Source organism: Nelumbo lutea, chromosome 4 (assembly GCF_056320005.1).
Source record: "Nelumbo lutea isolate HS-2025 chromosome 4, American lotus-T2T, whole genome shotgun sequence".
NCBI lineage: Eukaryota > Viridiplantae > Streptophyta > Magnoliopsida > Proteales > Nelumbonaceae > Nelumbo > Nelumbo lutea.
This window is the reverse complement of record NC_142687.1, coordinates 47,959,999-47,979,355: the sequence shown is the minus strand read 5'-3', so window position 1 is coordinate 47,979,355 and position 19,357 is coordinate 47,959,999. Positions and strand designations below refer to the sequence as shown.

At 38.9% G+C, this 19,357-nt stretch overlaps 1 protein-coding gene across 5 annotated transcripts in view; it reads right to left on the bottom strand.

The window, feature by feature from the left end:
• The window catches only part of ABCD1 (peroxisomal ABC transporter 1), a 97,789-nt gene that overhangs the window by 58,557 nt on the left and 19,875 nt on the right, over positions 1 to 19,357 (bottom strand). For all 5 annotated transcript variants that reach the window (XR_016113089.1, XM_088985368.1, XM_088985367.1 and 2 more), the window contains 7 exons: positions 18,881 to 19,335; positions 3,970 to 4,108; positions 3,823 to 3,901; positions 2,414 to 2,652; positions 1,963 to 2,267; positions 1,757 to 1,874; positions 1,481 to 1,639 (listed from right to left, as the gene is read on the bottom strand). Coding sequence is in view for 4 of the 5 variants with exons in the window: in XM_088985368.1 (XP_088841494.1) it covers positions 1,481 to 1,639; positions 1,757 to 1,874; positions 1,963 to 2,267; positions 2,414 to 2,652; positions 3,823 to 3,901; positions 3,970 to 4,108; positions 18,881 to 19,335 (1,494 nt within the window). In the remaining variant the exon portion in view is untranslated. The remainder of the gene's footprint in view (positions 1 to 1,480; positions 1,640 to 1,756; positions 1,875 to 1,962; positions 2,268 to 2,413; positions 2,653 to 3,822; positions 3,902 to 3,969; positions 4,109 to 18,880; positions 19,336 to 19,357) is intronic.

The window sequence follows — 19,357 nt, the reverse complement described above, 5'->3', positions numbered from 1 at the left end:
ATGCCTGTATACTCTGCCTTTGTGAAGGGGAGTCAAAAGATCATCTCTTCATTCACAGCCAGGAAACCAGGTTTATTTGGAATCATTTCTTACAATTAGCAGGGTACAGCTGGGTGGCTCCAAGCCACCTACAAGACTTGATTCACCGATAGCAAGGAAAAGGACTGAGTAAGAGAGGAAAGGTGTACTGGCAGATAGTATTGCATGCTATACTTTGGGTAGTGTGGGAAGAAAGAAATAACCGGCTGTTTGAGAACAAGGTTAAGTCAAGGAGCGATCTGTTATCTCACATTAACCACCTCTGTAATCTGTGGGCCTCCAGCACGGATAGATTCAAAGGATTCTCTGTAAACGATCTTAACAGGAATTCTGGTAATTTCCTGTTCTCCTCCCCTCCCTCCCCATCCACTTACAGGAGCCCTATTCTCAGAAGGCAAGGTCTTTGGACTCTAAGTTTTGATGGAAGTGCTTCAGGCAACCCTGGTGCTGCTGGCATAGGAGTTCTAAGGGATGAAAATAGGAACATCTGCTGGGTGTACAGAGGGCCAATAGGCATAGCAGACTACCAAGGCAGTAGTGATGGCTGCGCTTACAGGGATCAGAATAATCAACACATTAGGTATTCAGAACCTCTCCATAGAAGGTGATTCAGCAAACACCATAAAATGGTTAGGAAAACAAGAGACTTGGCCGTGGAGACTCAGTCGCTTTCCTCCCCTCCCTCCCCATCCACTTACAGGAGCCCTATTCTCAGAAGGCAAGGTCTTTGGACTCTAAGTTTTGATGGAAGTGCTTCAGGCAACCCTGGTGCTGCTGGCATAGGAGTTCTAAGGGATGAAAATAGGAACATCTGCTGGGTGTACAGAGGGCCAATAGGCATAGCAGACTACCAAGGCAGTAGTGATGGCTGCGCTTACAGGGATCAGAATAATCAACACATTAGGTATTCAGAACCTCTCCATAGAAGGTGATTCAGCAAACACCATAAAATGGTTAGGAAAACAAGAGACTTGGCCGTGGAGACTCAGTCGTTTTCTGACAGAGGCAAGGGATTTACTGAATGCTTCTAATGCAAACCTGATTTGGATTCCAAGGGAATTAAATGCTCTTGCAGATGGGCTAACAAAATTAGGAGCTCCGTTAGAATATTTGTACTCTGGTAAGATTCCTCCTGTATAACTCCTAAGGGCCTGATCCCTGTTTTTGTTTTTCCTTTCTTTTGAATTGTACACCTTCTTATGTACTTTTCTCTTTTATTAATGAAATCAGTTACCTTTCAATATATATATATATCCCCAAGTTACTTCATGATCTATATGTGCTATTCTTTTCACACTTTTTCTTCACCACTCATTTCCTCAAAAATGTACATCATAAAACAACTAACCAAAACTTGACCAACATAACAGTTAAGCAATTTATTCCTAACCTTCCTGTAAAAGAAACATGGTAAAGGACTTCTGAGATAAAGGCTACTTACTAGTACTTTAGCCATTGCAGCCACCCTTAATGGTAATGTCCTTGGGGTCATTTGCAACTGTGGAACAAAAGGCAATGGCACCTTATGGTCAACAGGAGGGGATGTTGCCAGAACTTCACCAACGTACGATTGCTCCTTTGAATTTGGAAATGCACTATCCTGCTAAAAGTAGAAAATTGTAAAACTAGTAATAAACCATATAAGTTGCAAAAGAATAAACCACATCCTCTAATACATTCTATAACGAGTAAGGAGAAGAAATGTGAATTTTCAAACCTTTATTGTGACAGAAAAGGCTTGCTGAACTGCCAATGCATCACTCTGGCGGTTCATCTCAGATGACCTTGTCATAAAACTACTCAGCCGAGCTTCAGCAGGTTGTGGAGAATCCTCCCTATAGTTTTCATAAAATTAAACTTATTAGTTATTACAAGGTTAATGAGCATCTGAAGAAAACTTAGTGGATCGCTCACAAACACAACCTCTTGGAATGAACCTTCCACCCTCCTTCCCCATCCAAGGACAAAACCATGTCATGAAATGCAACAAGGGCTGGACGATGAGAAATAGTAATGCATGATGTCCCCATTGCTCGAACCTTGGCACAGAATCTTTCCTCCATATCAGTTGTCACAGCACTAGTACACTCATCAAGAATAGCAAACTTGGGTTTGTGATAGAACAGCCTGGCCATTCCCAATCTTTGCTGTTCTCCGAGAGAAAGCTCATCACCCCAATTTATTTCCTTCTCTGGTGGATAACGATCCAATAGGTATTCAAGATCAACCTGAAGATTGGAAAAAGACATACACCTAGAATATGTTAAGCAGGTCTAACAATTCTAGTAGTCTTATAAACTTGAAAAACATGGATCAGGGTATTCTCTTTTCTATCGTTTGGGGGGGGAGAGAAAGAGAGCGAGAGAGACACTACATTTTTCAAGAGCTCAACCATTCCCTCTCGAGTAAGTGGTTCACTCTCTTCAGCCAAAGTCAGAGGATAGATTAATTGATCGCGAAGTGTTCCTACAGCTGTATAAGGTCTTTGTGGTACATAGAAAATCTCCTTATTAAGATCTGAACCAATCCCAGGTTTAAAAATGTAGCCAGATACTAGTGGCCAAAGGCCTCCAAGAACACGGAAGAGAGAGCTTTTCCCACTACCATTTGGACCTTTAGTAGAAAAATAGAACAAACAACGTTATTAGAGCCAGAATAGAAAGGCAACAAAAACAGAAATGCGCATAAACTAATTGACTTAACGAACAAGAGTAGATATTTCATTTTACATGGTCAAAACTCAAAACCAGGAAGAACAGAATTTCAGGATTTCAGTGAGTAAAACAACAGCATTACCATAACAAGAATACTTAATAATCAAAGAAACAATTTCCATTAGATCATCGCATTGTTTTAAATTCAAGGACAAATATTTTTAACAAGAATATAATCATCTGCAGATATCAATAGTAATTCTTGGATGTTGTGAGAGTCTTTATGTAAAGATGTTATACAAAAAAGGCCACTACCCATTGTTGCTCCCAGATATCTTGGGTCTTGGGAGGGGTAGACTGGATATTCCTAACCTCTGCCACTTTTAGCACATATGTAGCTTCCCTCAGACTTGAATCCACATTCTCATGCACAAGGGGCCTATATGTATACTATAGGATAACTACGTTTTAGGCTTACTTAAGCCATCAGTTGCAAGGTTCAAGGTAAGGGAATCTAAGAAATGTTGGTGGGTTTCGTGGTCGTATTCCTTTATGGTTTCAATGATAGTAGAATGGCTCCCATCCCCCAAGAAAGTCACCCTTTAGGCCAAAGGGAGATAAATGCCAAGACCAAATGTTGGCCCTCACTATCTAGGGTCTTGGGAGAGGTGAAGTGGATACGGATCTTACCTTTGGCATGTCTTTTGACAAAGTGGGTTCTCAGACTCAACTCAAATCAACATTCTCACTTCTAAGACTTGTAAGCCCAAGATTCTGTCATTTCCCTAAGCAGTTATATAAATTTCAGGCCACACCATGTAAATCTTGAGTATGTCTATTGGTTTATTTTCTTTGCTTTATCTGGTTTAGCTTCTTCACTGAAGGCTAACATGGACTGGCTGTATTGAAAAATAAAGCCTAGGCATCACATCTACAATTATATATAGTGTAGTCCAAACTTCTAACTGTCAAAGTATTAACTCTTAAGGATTCTCTTCATCTAAAGCTTTAACATGGTAGGTCAGGTATCCTTTAACAGATAAAATTTGAACAATCCAAATTAATAAAAAAAAAAAAAACTCTAAGAAAGAATTAAAATAATGCCATTGAATCCACTGTCAAACATTACCTGTAATCAAAAGATTTGATCCTGGTTCAACCCGCAAAGTTAAATCTTCCACCAACACATTACCCGTTGGTGTAACTACCTGGAAGAACCTCGTTACTATCAGAAAATGGAAAAACCAAGGTAAATTACTGAGTGAAGTTCAAGTACCTTTACACCAGCAAATTCAATGTAGTTAGCTTCACTAAAATGGTTGCTGCCTCCATTTCGCTGAATAGAAGATTTATCATGGATGACACTTAACTCTCTTGTAATAAACATCAATTCATGAATCCGGTCAGCATAGCCACTGCAAATCAATAAAAGAACAAAGTGAACAAAAGTCAAAGCCAAACATCCCATATATAGTAGTAGCCATAAATCAAAAATGTATATAAGGAACTTCAGGATATCCACAAATATTTTAAGCCTAACATGAATGAGATGACTCAGTAACCCAAAAGAAGCTACTGAAGCAATTTTTTTGGTAATAAATAAAAAAGAAATTATTTTTTGATAAAAGAAGCAAAAGTACATCAGGAGGGTGATGAAAGATCACCAAAAGATATAAAACAAAGCAAAAACAGAAAAGCTGAATAGATCTTTTACAACAGAAACAAGAGAAAAGCTAGATTAATTCAAGAAGGTTCCAAAAGCCAATGCCCAGATCTAGAAACTCCTACAAATTCTGGAAGGAATTGAACCCAATCCATAATCCTTTTGCCACACATCAGTGTTAATTTATCTCTAGTACACGATCTGTTCTTATGGGCAAGAAAACATTTGTAGAAATACTGGTCGATGGACCACAGGTTGTAGGGCTTCATAATCTTATGGCCCTACTACTTACTTATGCTCTCACAGCTCCCTTTATTTTTAGTTTATATGCAGCATACAGGTGCACTATTAGGGGCATCCATGAATTTTTTTTTATCAGCGAAGGATAATTTTATTAATTTAAAAACAGATTACAAGTACTTTCTGGAGTACTACAGTTTAGAAAGTCCCCAGAATACAAAGATCCTCTATCCTATAATGTGGCTGAAACATACTCCTTGAAGATGAGTGTAGCCAGGCTGTAACGGTTGAAGAATGATGTGAACAATTTGCAACAGAGGGAGAAGCCATTGGCTGTATATTATTCAATGCTGATTGCTTAAGTCATTATGACAAGAAATAGATATGATGGAGACTATTGTGTGGGAAGCTATAGTGTTTTTGAGTTTCTAACCGGCCTCAATCCAGAGTTTGATATCGCCAAACAAAACATACTGGCAAAAGCCGAAGTAACTTTCTCTGAGGCATATGCAATGGTTAGCAGTGAGGAGAGCAAACAAAAGGTATAAATATTGCAAGAAACCTAAGCATACTAAGGAGATGAAAGGATCTCCAAGGAAGAAGAGATCAAACAATCTCTGATTGCTTAGGAGGCATTTGCTGGACAGAGAAGTTGAAGAATGCATCTTACTATTAGAAAAGCTTGAGGGGACAAAACCCTCTTTTCAGCAGAGAGATAAGCTCTGGTGGAAGGAGGGGAAGAATGGCAAATTCACACTCAAATCATGCTGTTGGCCCTAAGCAGCTCTATCTCAGCCTCAAATCACATTAAAGGAATTTGGGGAACCCAGTCCCTCCTAAAGTCAAAGCTCTGGCCTGGTTGGTGGCCATGGACAGTATGTTGACAGCTGATCACCTGAAATCTAGAGGCTTTACCATGGCTAACAGGTGCTGTTTGTGTGAGGAGCAGGAAGAGGATGCTACTCACCTGTTCATTTCCTGCAAATTCTCAAGCTTTTTATGGAAGGATTTCACATCAATGCTCAGGGTCTCAAACTTTCACCCAACTACAACAGAAGAAATCTTTTCTACTTGGCCTAGGCTGAATGGGAATAGGAAGGTAAATCTGCTATGGAGTGCATCCCATTTGCAATTTGTTGGAACATTTGGAAGGAGAGGAGCAGAAGGGTACTCGAAGATAAAGCTTGCAGTATGGACAAGACGGTTGCTGCTGTGGGCAGATCAGTGGTAGATTGGCTGCTGATTCTTCAAGAATTCAGCCAAGCAGAGAAAGAAGACTTTGGTTTTAGATTAGGAGAACTCCTGGATTTTCAGATAAGTACAGTGGAAAATGTTCTCTAATTTGAATTTTAGTCTGTAATCAGGTGATGTCTTGTCACCTCCTGATGTAACTTCTTTTTCTCTTCAATAAAATTTTTATTTTTACTTATCAAATATAGAGAGAGAGAGAGATCAAGCAAGCTGTCTTTCTAATGGAAAGATCAAAGGCTCCAGGTCCAAATGGCTTTACAATGACTTTTTATCAAAATTGCTGAAAGGTGCTAAAAGAAGACCTATTTGAAGTTTTTAAGGAATTTGCAAACAATCACATATTAATCCCTGGAGTCATTGCCACATTCTTAGCCTTAATCCCTAAGAAAATTGATGCTAACAACCCAAAAGATTTTAGGCCTATTAATCTGGTGACAAGCATTTATGAAATTCTGGCTAAACTGCTCTCTCTGAGGATCAAAGAAGTTCTCCCATCCATCATTAGTCAAACCCAAGGGGCGTTCATTCAAGGGCGACAAGTAATAGATCAGATTCTAATTGCGAATGAATGTGTAGAGGAGATGAAACGGTCTAGGCAAAGAGGTTTTGTATGTAAATTGGATCTTGAAAATGCCTAAGATTTAGTGGATTGGAAGTTTTCTCAGAGGTGATGAGGAACTGTGGGTTTGGGGACAGATGATGTAGCTGGATATTTATGTGTATTATTTCTTTTCAGCTTGCAGGGGGATCAAGCAAAGGGATCCACTCTCTCCTTTCCTCTATACTTTAGTAGCCGATGTGATTGGTAGAATCATTACTAAGGCCAATGGAGAAGATATTAATAGGGGCTGGAGAGTAGGGTGGAAGCATATCCAGTCACTCATCTTCCATTTGCAGATGACCTGATGATTTTTTGTGAAGGGGGTATGAGTGAGAAGGTAGCAAACTTAAAGGAGCTAATCAAAAGTTTTGAAAGAATATCTAATTTGAAAATAAATTTAGAAAAGAGCTGCATAGCGGGTATTAACTTGGAGGATGGGGAGGTCAAGGCTATTGTGGAGTGTCTTGAGTGTTCTATGTCTATTTGGCCTATATCCTATTTAAGGCTTCCATTAGGGGCAAATCCTAGGGAGAGTAGATTTTGGACTCAGTGATAGAAAAGTTTGAGAAGAGATTAGCTTCATGGAAGAAGAATTACATCTCTTTCAGAGGTAGAATCACCTTAATAAGAGCTACATTGGCAAATTTACCCACTTACTTTCTATCTATCTTTAGGATACCACCTAGAGAAGCCAGGAAGTTGGAACCTAATGAAAGATTTTCTATGGGAATTGAGACAAGGAAGATCGGATCATTTGATTAAGCGGGAAATTGCATGTAGAAGTAAAGAAGAGGGGAGGTTTGGGAATAGGGACAGTGGTTGAAAAAAAAAATTAAGCTCTGTTGGGGAAATGGTTGGTGTGAAAGTCATTGGAAAAAGAGACTTTGGCAGAAAGTGGTGGGATTCATGGGAGATCAGAGAATGGGTAGGATGTTGGTGTATCAAGGAAGGCTAACTTGGCAGCACCTTCGAAGGCCATTCACAACACCCTCCTCAATTTCTCAAGTTTGTGAAATATGAAGTTCGTTCTGTTAATGCTGTCCGTTTTTGGGAGGACATTTGGGTAGGAAACACCCCTTTTAAAGGACTTTTTCCTCCAGTTATTTTCTAATTCAATGTATAAAAAAGAGGTGGTCTCAAGATTTGTCTCATCTTTGGGAACACCTATAGCTCCTAATTGGGATTTCGGGATTTGTAGGGGATTAAGGGATGATGAAATTGACTCCTTAATCAGGTTTGCTTGGATCCCTCCAAGCCAGATAAAAGGGTGTGGGTTCCTAGGCCTAGAGGGACTTGTGATTCTTACTTCAAGTCCATCTCCTAGTCCTTTGTCCAAAAGATTTTTCCTTCAAAGGAAATTTGGTGCAGGCCGGTTCCCCTAAAGGTTATGGCTTTTTGCTGGGAAGTGTACTATGGGAAAGTAAACACTCTAGATAACCTACAAAAGAGAAGACCCTTCCTTTCTATTTCTCCCAACTAGTGTACCCTCTGTAGAGCCCATGGGGAGGATTGTTACCATCCACTACTATCTGGTCCTTTCCCTGTAGACTTATGGGCTTGGCTACTCTCGCTGTTTGGGAGTACTTGGAACTTGCCAGCAGTTCGCATGATCTTTGACCATTCTACTTTCTCTTAGCCTACAAAAAGAGGAAGAATTTTGTGGAGATGAGCTCAAACAGTCTTGATTTGGACTTTATGGGAAAAAAAGAATGCTAGAGTATTTCAAAAGAAGGAAGGGAGCAGCCACGAACTGAAGGGCTGTGTGTTGAATAGGGCAATACTTTCGCTGAAGACTTTGGAAATTTCTCACCAATTCTCCAATATGACTTTTGGAGAAACTGGTCAGTAGTAGCAAGGTACTCTTCCATTAAGAATAAGATAGTCACAAGGTGGTTTCCTCCATCTTAAGGATCATTGAAGCTGTTTTTTTTGGAAAGTAAAACAAAATTATTTAAAATAAAAAGAAGAATCCATAAGGAAGTTATCACCCAAGAGATAACATGACTGCTGACTTAGAACCTCCACCAACTACAAGACTTAAAAACAAAAAGGAATGATAACACCTCTAGGATCAAAAAACCGGACAGCTTCACAATTGATATGACTGTGACACGAGTATCAGCAAACCTAGCGGAACTAGGGCCCTAATCTTCCCCTTCGAACACCTCCTCTTGACTGTTGACATCTTCATTCCACCACCAACCTCCAACCTCCATTTTCCTTTTTCTTAAGCTTCTTCTCTCATCTTCCTCTCAAATTCTTCGAAGGATTTCCTAGCAAATTCCTCACAACCCTAGAAAAACAGACCCAGGCTTTTGCCGATCTCTACATCTTTTTTAGTTGCTTCCTCCAAGGAGATACTTCTTAATTTCGTCACCTTCCTATCAATGTTTTTATCACAATCTCTTACAGTGAAATCAGGATTGTTCTCTATTGCTTTCCCCCCTCTGTCAAGTCCCCAATTGCTTATCTGAGTTAGAAACAACCCAAAAATCTTTACCACCAGCATCACCGATTGTCCACTCTGTAAGATTGCTGCCCCTTCTCCTATAAGCCTTCTTGAAAATCTTGGTAGGTCCAGTCCTGGCCAAACCACATATCAGCCAAGAGAAAATTTTGGTAACGTGAACAGTTCCGCATGTTTTTTTGGACTTCACTGAATTGGCCACATCTAAAATATTCTTAGCCTCCCCCCTCCTACCCAAATCAACACCTATCCTTCCAATCACCACCTCCTCGAAGTAACGATGGTCAACCACTGTGCTCTCGGTTAGTGATAGGATACAATGACTCTCACCAACAGTTCCATTACCTTCAAGGCCAACAACACGATTACCTCCTAAATTGGCATCAGCATAACCTCTTACATCCACCTCCTCCAGTCCTCCTTCAAAACATTCTCAGCTTCTATAACACACTCGATCGCATCACTCAAGCCAGTGTTCTAAAAGCGTAAGGGTCAATTTGCTACTGAGGCGCAAGGCAAAGCACATGCCTTTTTGAAGCAAGGCGAAAAATTACAAAAACAAATATGCCGAAAAATCCAAAAAAAATTAAAAAAAAATGCCAAAATTTTTAAAAAATATTAAACATAATGTTAATAAAAAATATAAACTTAAATTTTAAAATAAATTTTTTAAAATTGAGTGCTTGGTTTTTCTAAAACTAAAATACATAAACATAACATGTAAAGCGTATTCAAATGAAGGAAAAAAAAAACATTGAGCGCTTGGTTTTTAGTACAGATATGCCCCTGCCGATACATTGGGGCGTATCGATACTTTGAACCTAGTTTGTACCACACCCCTCGAAGTGTGCCTGGTCTGAGGTGCAAGGCACATCAAGCGCACGCCAAGGCGCACCAAGCGTGCACCTTTTGAAATGGGTGCACCTAGGACCTGGGCGAGGCGGATACCTTAAAATGTACCTCACTTGTGCACCTAGGCACGCCTTTTGTTACAGACTGTATAATTAAAATAGGAAGATGTTACAGACTATATAATTAAAAAAGGAAGTAAATACTAGGGAGATATGATGTTATAAACTGTATAACTAAAATAGGAAGTAAATAGTAGGGAGATATGATTTACCTTGATTGTAGGACTGATTTGTAGGAATTTGATTAGTCTTCTTTCCTAATATATTCTTTCCTAACATAGAATTTGTAACTTGCATATATACATACGAGATTGATGAATAATATAACAAATTCTTCTTCTTCCTCTGCTTACTTTTGTTTTACATGGTATCAGAGCATCTTGTCTCTACCAGCCCTTTTGTTTTTTTAAGTAAACAGTAGGTAGAGGAAAACTTCTGGGTGTTTCGAGTCACCTCCTTGGAGTAGTCAGAGCATCTAGTCTCTGCAAAGTCCGGCAGTCAGCAGCCATGCGCGTGTCTCACGCACCGCCTGAAGATTCTACCACAGTCACGCGCCGGCACGTGGAGGCGCATCTGTCGTAGGAAAATTTTTTCGGTCATTGTCTTTTGGCTCGCCTCGTCCTGTATAGCACATATTTGTGCTTTGTTACATGCATATCCATTCCGGTGTTTTCAACAGGTGTGCTCTGTTGATTTTCGGTGTTCAAAATATTCTGTTTATTTGAAATTTGAGATTATGGCAAACAAGAAATTAGTAGTTATGTCGGATGTTAATCCAGTGATGTTAAAAATAACAGAGCATAAGCTTAATGGCTCTAATTATCTGGATTGGGGTAAAACTGTTCAACTATATTTGCTGAGTATTGCTATGGATAACCATTTGACTGATGACCCTCCTAATGATGACTCGAGAAAGTCTTGGTTGAGGGAGGATGCCCGTTTGTTCTTGCAGATATGCAACTCCATTGAAAGTGAGGTGGTTGGTTTAGTCACTCACTGTGGATTTGTTAAGGAATTAATGAACTATCTAGAGTTCTTGTACTTCGGAAAGGGGAATATTTCCCGCATTTATGATGTGTGCAAAGCTTTTTACAAGGAGGACAAAGGCGATAGATCTCTCACAAGCTATTTCATGGATTTCAAGAAAACATATGAAGAACTTAATATGTTGCTTCCGTTTAGTACCGATGTGACTGTTCAACAAGCTCAGCGAGAAAAGATGGCTGTCATGAGTTTTTTAGCTGGCCTACCTTCTGAATTTGAGAGTGATAAACCTCAGATTCTTTCCAGTTCATAGATCTCTTCCCTACAAGATGTTCTCCACCTGTTCAACCGAGTAGTGCCCTTGTCAGCCGCAATAATACATCTGAATCAAGGAGACAACAATCCAAGAGTGGTAGTGGTAGGTCAAGTAACTATGGCAGGAATACTAATACTCGTGGACAAGAGTTAGGAGAGATAATGCGTCATTACTGTCATAAGCCAGGACATATGAAGCAGGATTGTAGGAAGTTGCAAAATAAGAAAACTCAGTCAACCCATAATGCATCCACCACGGATACTTCTGAGAAGTCTGTTATGATATCTACAGATGAATATGCCCAATTTCCACAGTACCAAGAATCATTGAAACCTCAATCTACTCCTGTTACTGCCATCGTCGAGTCAGGTAAACCCAATACATGTCTTGTTTCCTCCTCTTCAAAATGGATCATTGATTCTAGAGCTACAGATCATATGACAGGTAATTCAAGTCTGTTTTCTACCTTTCAGTCACATAAATCTACCTCTCATGTTACTTTAGCAGATGGGTCAACATCTTGTGTTATTGGGTCTCGCACAATTAGTCCAACACCATCACTTCCTTTGTCATATGTTCTTAGTTTACCTTAGTTATCATTTAATTTAATTTATGTTAGCAAACTCACTCGTACCCTTAATTGTTGTGTCTCATTTTTTCCTGATTATTATTTATTCCAAGATCTTACGACGAAGAAGATTATTGATAAGGGACATGAGTCTGGAGGTCTCTACATCCTTGATACACAAGTTCCAAGATCCATAGCCTGTTCTGGAGTTGTAACCCCTTTTGAAGCACATTGTCGGTTGGGCCACCCCTCTCTCCATGTGTTAAAGCAAATGTCCTCAATTTCAGAATTTGTCGTAATTAAATTGTGAATCTTGTCAGTTTGCTAAACACCATCGTCTTAGTTCGAGTCCTAGAGTCAATAAACGAGCTAGTGCTCCTTTTGAATTAATCCATTCAGATGTTTGGGGTCCGTGTCCAGTTGAGTCCAAAACTGGGTTTAAGTATTTTGTTACTTTTGTTGATGATTACTCTCGTATGACATGGTTATATTTAATGAAAAATCATTCTGAGGTGTTTTCTCATTTTTCTGCTTTATGTGCTGAAGTTAAAACTCAATTTAATGTTTTTGTACAAATATTGAGAAGTGATAATGCTAAGGAGTACTTGTCAGAATCCTTTCAAACTTACATGCTTCACGCATGGCATTCTTCATGAAACTTCTTGTGTAGATACACCATCTCAAAATGGGGTTTCTGAACGGAAAAATACACCTTGAAACTGCAAGAGCTTTGTTATTTCAAATGAAGGTTCCTAAACCTTTCTGGGCTGATGCAATTTCCACAGCATGTTTTTTGATTAACCGTATGTCTTCATTTGTCCTTCAAGGTAAGACTCCTTATCATGTTTTGTTTCCAAATAAAACACGGTTTCCTATTAAGCCTAGGGTATTTGGGTGTACATGCTTTGTTCGGGATGTTCGTCCTCAGGTTACCAAACTAGATCCAAAATCTTTGAAGTGTGTTTTTCTTGGGTATTCTCGTGTTCAAAAAGGGTATAGATGTTATTGTCCTACTCTTCACAGATATCTTGTGTCAGGTGATGTTAATTTCCTAGAAGATACACCTTTCTTTCCATCTACTCCTCATTCAAGTCAGGGGGAAGATGATGATTTGTTAATCTATATTGTCACATCATCTGGTTCACATCCTATTGAATATGCTCCTGCCAGGCCTAAGCCACCTACAATACAGGTTTATTCTCGGCAACCAACCCCTCCGGATCCATGTCCTGCACCAGCTTCTTCGTCGGCAAATCTAGTCTCAACTGATCCTGTTCCTTCGTCATCAGAACCAGTCTCTAATGATGATCTTCCTATTGCTCTTCGTAAAGGTAAGCGTAAGTGTACTTATCTAGTATCTTCATTTGTGTCTTATAATCATTTGTCATCCTCTTCTTGTTCTTTTATTGCATCTCTTGATTCTATCTCTGTTCCTAAGACTGTTAAAGAAGCCCTTTCTCACACTGGATGGCGTAATGCTATGATTGAGGAGATGAATGCTTTAGAGGACAATGGTACTTGGACCTTGGTAAATTTACCTGCAAATAAGAAGGCTATTGGGTGTAAATGGGTGTTTACAGTTAAAGTCAATCCTGATGGGTCCATTGCCCGATTGAAAGCCTGTCTTGTTGCTGAAGGATATGCTCAGACTTATGGAGTGGATTATTCTGATACCTTTTCTCCTGCTGCTAAACTTACTTCTGTTAGGTTGTTTATTTCTATGGCAGCTACTTATAATTGGCCCCTTCATCAGTTAGACATCAAGAATGCTTTTCTTCATGGGGATCTTCAAGAAGAAGTTTATATGGAGCAACCGCCTGACTTTGTTGCTCAGAGGGAGTATGGGAAAGTTTGCTATCTTCATAAGTCTCTGTACGGGTTGAAGCAGAGTCCTCGTGCCTGGTTTGGAAAGTTTAGTCAGGCAGTCGAGAATTTTGGTATGAAGAAAAGTAAGTCTGATCATTCTATTTTCTTCAAGCACTCTGTTGCCGACATCATTTTGTTAGTTGTGTATGTGGATGATATTGTCATTACAGGGAGTGATACTACAAGGATCTCATCCCTTCAATCCTTTCTCCACACTCAGTTTCATACCAAAGATTTGGGAATGTTGAAATACTTCTTGGGTGTTGAGGTAACAAGAAGCAAGAGAATATTCTTATCTCAAAGGAAATATGTACTTGACTTGTTGTCTGAGACGGGAAAGTTGGGAGCTAAACCATGTAGCACTCCAATGGTTCCTAACTTGTAGCTCACAAAAGATGGTGAATTATTTGAAGATCCTAAGAGATATAGAAGATTGGTTGGAAAGTTTAATTATCTTACTGTAACTCGTCCAGATATTGTGTATTCAGTTAGTGTGGTGAGTCAGTACATGTCCTCTCCAACAGTTAATCACTGGACAGTTGAAGAACAAATTTTGTGCTAATTAAAAGGAGCACCTGGGCGAGGAAGTTTGTATGGCAATCATGGTCATACTAGAATTGGATGTTTTTCAGATGCTGACTGGGCAGGATCCAAGGAAGATCGAAGGTTTACTTCAGGCTATTGTGTATTTGTTGGAGGGACTCTAGTTTCATGGAAAAGCAAGAAGCAGAATGTTGTCTCACGTTCGAGTGCAGAATCGAAATATAGAGCAATGGCCAAGTCTGTGTGTGAAATAATGTGGATATATCAGCTTCTGACTAAAGTAGGTCTTAAAACTTCAGTACCAGCCAAGTTGTGGTGTGATAACCAAGCTGCTCTTCACATTGCATCTAATCCTGTTTTTCATGAACAAACTAAGCATATCGAGATTGATTGCCATTTCGTTTGTGAAAAGATTCAGCAAGGTTTAATTTCCACAGGTTATGTGAAAGCAGGAGAACAACTGGGAGATATCTTCACGAAGGCTCTTAATGAAGTTAGGGTTGATTATCTTTGTAACAAGTTGGGCATGATTAATATCTATGCTCCAGCTTGAGGGGGAGTGTTACAGACTGTATAATTAAAATAGGAAGATGTTACAGACTGTATAATTAAAATAGGAAGTAAATACTAGAAAGATATGATGTTATAGACTATATAACTAAAATAGGAAGTAAATACTAGGGAGATATGATTTACCTTGATTGTAGGACTGATTTGTAGGAATTTGATTAGTCTTCTTTCCTAATATAATTTTTCCTAACATAGAATTTGTAACTTGTATATATACATACGAGATTGATGAATAATATAACAAATTCTTCTTCTTCCTCTGTTTAATCTTGTTTTACACCTTTTAAATCACTGACTCGGACCTTCATTCATTGTAGGGTTAAATCCAAAGGCAACTTACCATCGAGCGCCTTTTACACCGCAGCTTCCACAACCTCCATAGGGTCGCCCTTTTTCCAAACACCGCCAACAAGATCTTCCACGCTTATGTTAGGACTTCGCTCCGCATCACAATAAGCATAAACCTTGGCAAGATTCACATTATTCTTCTTCTTCCACTGTATCACCCCTCTTGCCACTTATTCAAAGCTTATCCCAGTGTTTTAAAAGCACAAGGCGCAAGGGGAAATTTGTGCCTGAGGTGTTCCTTATACGAAGCTTGTCCCAGTGTTTTAAAAGTGCAAGGCACAAGTGGAAATTTGAACCCGAGGTGCAAGGCACAAGGCGAGGCACATGCCTTTTTGAAGCAAGGTGCAAAAATACAAAAAGAAATGTTAAAAATTCAAAAAATGCCAAAGATTCAAAATATATGCACAAAAAATCAAGAAATATTAAACATAATATTAGAAAAAAATATAAACTTAAATTTTAAAATAAATGTTTTAAAAAACCTATTATCTGATATTAAAATACAAAAACATAACATGTAAAGCATATCCAAATGAAAATTTAAAAATAAAATCAAACATGTAAAAACTTTTAAGCATGTAAAACCCACAATCTCTTTTTTCCTCAATGTAAAACATATTACATTGCACCAAGTGTGCACCTTTTGAAAGGGCTGAAAATAGGGCCTAGGTGAGGCACATACCCTATGTGCCTCACTTGTGCTCCTAGGCACACTTGAACCGTGCCTTTAAATCACCGGCTTATCCTCCACCTGAATTAATTGAACCCTTCCTACTACCAACCTTTGAACATTTGAACTTCACTACATGCTTTCTATTGATCTTTAACTTGAGCAGGACGAAATTCTTCCTTTTGCCACTCCATTCTCATTGGAAGTCACCCATTCTATGCACAATGAAAAAGACCTTTCAACTCCCTCATCAGACCCTTTTTCTTTTTCCTCTTGGTCTGCAACATGTCCCTCATCCATTATCCTTCCTGAGTCATCAATAGTTAATAAATCGCGTGTGTAGCTAGCCCTTGCCTTTTCTTTCGATTGGGCTCCACTTCTTCACCCTTTCTCAGAACCTTCCCCAGCTTTCCCCTCTTTACCTTTCTAAAGTTTGAAGAGTCAAAAACACTCAAGTCGACCCAGCTATCATCATTTAATTCTTTTTATTCCCAGATCACCCTTGTCTTCAACCTCCTGCCTTTCCTCTGCTACTAGCCTCTTCAGCTTCTTGTTTGAACCATCCAAAGACTAAGAACCACCCCCCCTCCTTCCTGGAGAAAAAATCACCCCACCAACCACCAGGGTGCATTCCTTCTACCACCACTCTTAAGTCAAAGAATTCGCCATCAAAAATCACAGCAGCAAAGAAACTGGAACAAGATGAATTTCCTTCATATCAATTAAAATCCACGCACAAACTAAGTTCTTCCACTCGATGGTTCTTGAATCTATAAACCTGAACTTCATGCGTACGTCCTCAACATCTCTAAATGTTTGGAAGCACCAAGCATGTATAGGATTTTTTTTTTTTGAGAAAAGCTAACCAAGATTCATTGATAAAAAAGAGGTACATGGGAAGATGTACAAAGCAGGGGAAGAACCCCTGTAAATTACAGAGGAAGCTTGTCACTATAAAGTTACTCTAAGAGCACTCCACATTTACCTAAGCCATCTACTGTATGATTGTATTCCCTTGGAATCCAAACTAACTTTACATTTAGGCAGTCCAAATAGTCACTGGCCTCTTCAAGATAGTGACTTAATCGCCAAGGCCCTCCCTCTTTGTCTCTTAAGAATGTCTTTGGCATTCCCATGTACCTCTTTTTTTGAGAAAAGTCAATATAGGAATGCCAAAGACGTTTATCCAGACAAAGATCAACAACCCCACATTCCTCAGTGATCCAACTAGAGGGTTCCATCTCCCCAGCATTAAATCTGGAAAACTAATTTTGTTCACAATCAGGGATGTCAGGAGCTTCTTTCTCACTGCTGAAGGTGAAAAGAAAGAACCCTGCGTTAAATCTCCTCAGCAATTATCTAACAGCTGGTTCAGAATTAACAAAAACTTCCTCTAGAATTAACAAAACACCCAACCAGCAATTATCAAACAGCTTTAAGTCTACCAAAACTTCCTCCAGTCGAGCTAACGAGAACCTCTTTCGTTCTAACCTAGAAACAGAGCACCCTCTATTTCTAGCTTGGGTAATCCAGGGTTCTGGAATGGGGGGCGCTCTGAGAAATGAGATTGGAGAGGCTGTTCTGCTCTACCTGGGTCTGTTCAGATTCAGAGATTCTGTTAGGGCAGAGTTATTAGCTGCTGTACGAGGGGTGCAATTTGCAATACAATTGGGGGTAGAGCAGCTAACCATTGAAGGGGATTCAAAGGTGGGGCGGGTTGATTGAAAAACCCGAAGGATACTATATGGTGCTACAAAAATGAAATTAAGAAATTCAATTGGCTGATATATTTGCCAAGCAAGGGGCAAACAGGGAAGCACTGTTTTGGGCCCATCTGTGATTCTTTCAATTTATTCCTAGCTTACTTGTAACTTGTAAGCTATAGGGAGAGGCTGCAGCTCGCACCTTTCCATGGGATGTTGTATGAAATTACAATTCTAAATCAGGTTCTAAATTAATAAAATTTCACTATTACTCAACAAAACAAAAGGAGACTTGCTGGAAGTTGCACCCTCATCTCTTTCCAGCTCAATTCAAGAACAAGACTGGGAATGCAAATGTAGCAGCAATAACTGAAGGTGACAAGAGATCAACTATGGAGCAGTTAGCAACGACGAAAGCAGAGGTTGGGAAGTATTGTCAGCTAATAAATCACTTGCAGACTGCAACGACAGCTTCCAAAATTATTTATAGAATATAAATTTGTCAACTCTTCATTGAGTCATGTCAACTTTCAAAGCATTGTACCTGTTATTCCTTATGTAATAAAAGATTTCAATTTCCTTTTAGCGTTATGCATTTTTCTTGAAATGGGTGGTTACAGATATTTTATAATACTTGTGGATGATTTTTCCAACTACACATGGATTTATTTGCTTTATTCTTGCAATGAGGTTCCTAAAGTTGTGCAACAGTTTCATGAGTTTATCCTTGGTTTTGTTCCATGGTTTCATGACTTTATACTAACACACTTATTTCTGAACTACATTAAAAGAAAATTACACTTTTATGACTTAACTTCCCTATTCCTTCAAGCCAGAAGGCAAAATATAACAGCCCCTATTATAGTGTACTTTGTTTAGTATTACTATCCAAAAGCTAAGATCCAGTTTTCTCAATTCAAAGAAAATAACCGAATATCAGACAAGGTGATTCAAGGCAGATAACTAATGCAGTATAAAACATACTTATTTGTGAACTACATTAAAAGACAAATACACTTTGCTGCTACTCATCCCAAACCAATCAGATATTACCAAATACTAATCAGTGACCAGAACTTAGCAATTACCAGTTACAGTAAACCTCCTGGAGAATTAAAAGCAAATACCGAAAAAAAAATGAATAATAAAAAAGAGATAATGAATTTGTTCTAGAATTTAAAATAACCCAAGACCTGCAACAATTTGCCTTCACAGTGAAATTGTGAAAATACCATTATATCTCAAAAATAAGTAGATCTAAGTTTATTGATCAAAAAAAAAAAAGTAGATCTAAGTTTAATTTCACAAATTGTTTGAGAAATGAACGAAAAAATTGGGCATGCTGTGTTTTTCCAGTGTCTGTCATAGTAAACAATAATAACACTTCTTTTAAGGTTAAGATCATCAAGACGGGCTTAAGTTCAAATGAGATCCTTTTACACCCTTCTGATAACATGAACAAACCAATAATGGATCATGGAATAACCTGAGGCGATTTAGCCGTCTTGAACTTATAGAAAGAGTCCCCAGTGACTGAAACAAGGATATTATAACACTTGTATGATATCTCAGATTGCTTAACATCTCAGCTCGTCCTAAAGTTGATGAATCAGGTCTGAGATTGCCAGCAAAGAAGGGCTCAATAATCAGAACTACAGCTACTGTTGCACCAAGATACTTCAACAGGAAATCTTGAATCATGCCAAACCACCAATGGTCATGAAGAACATGCTTCATGTGCCTAACAAGAGTCTTGAACTTCTGTTGAATATGAGATTCTTCCCTATTCTCTCCTCCATAAAATGCTATGCTCTCTGCATGTGTCCTCAACCGTGAATGAAGTTGTCGATACTCACCTTCCAGTTGCTGCTCTTTGGACATAAGTTTTCCAAATGCAGGAGAGAAGTTTCCAATCATAGCTCCTGCCCCTGTTACATAAGCCTGAACAGGAAAGAGAGCATGA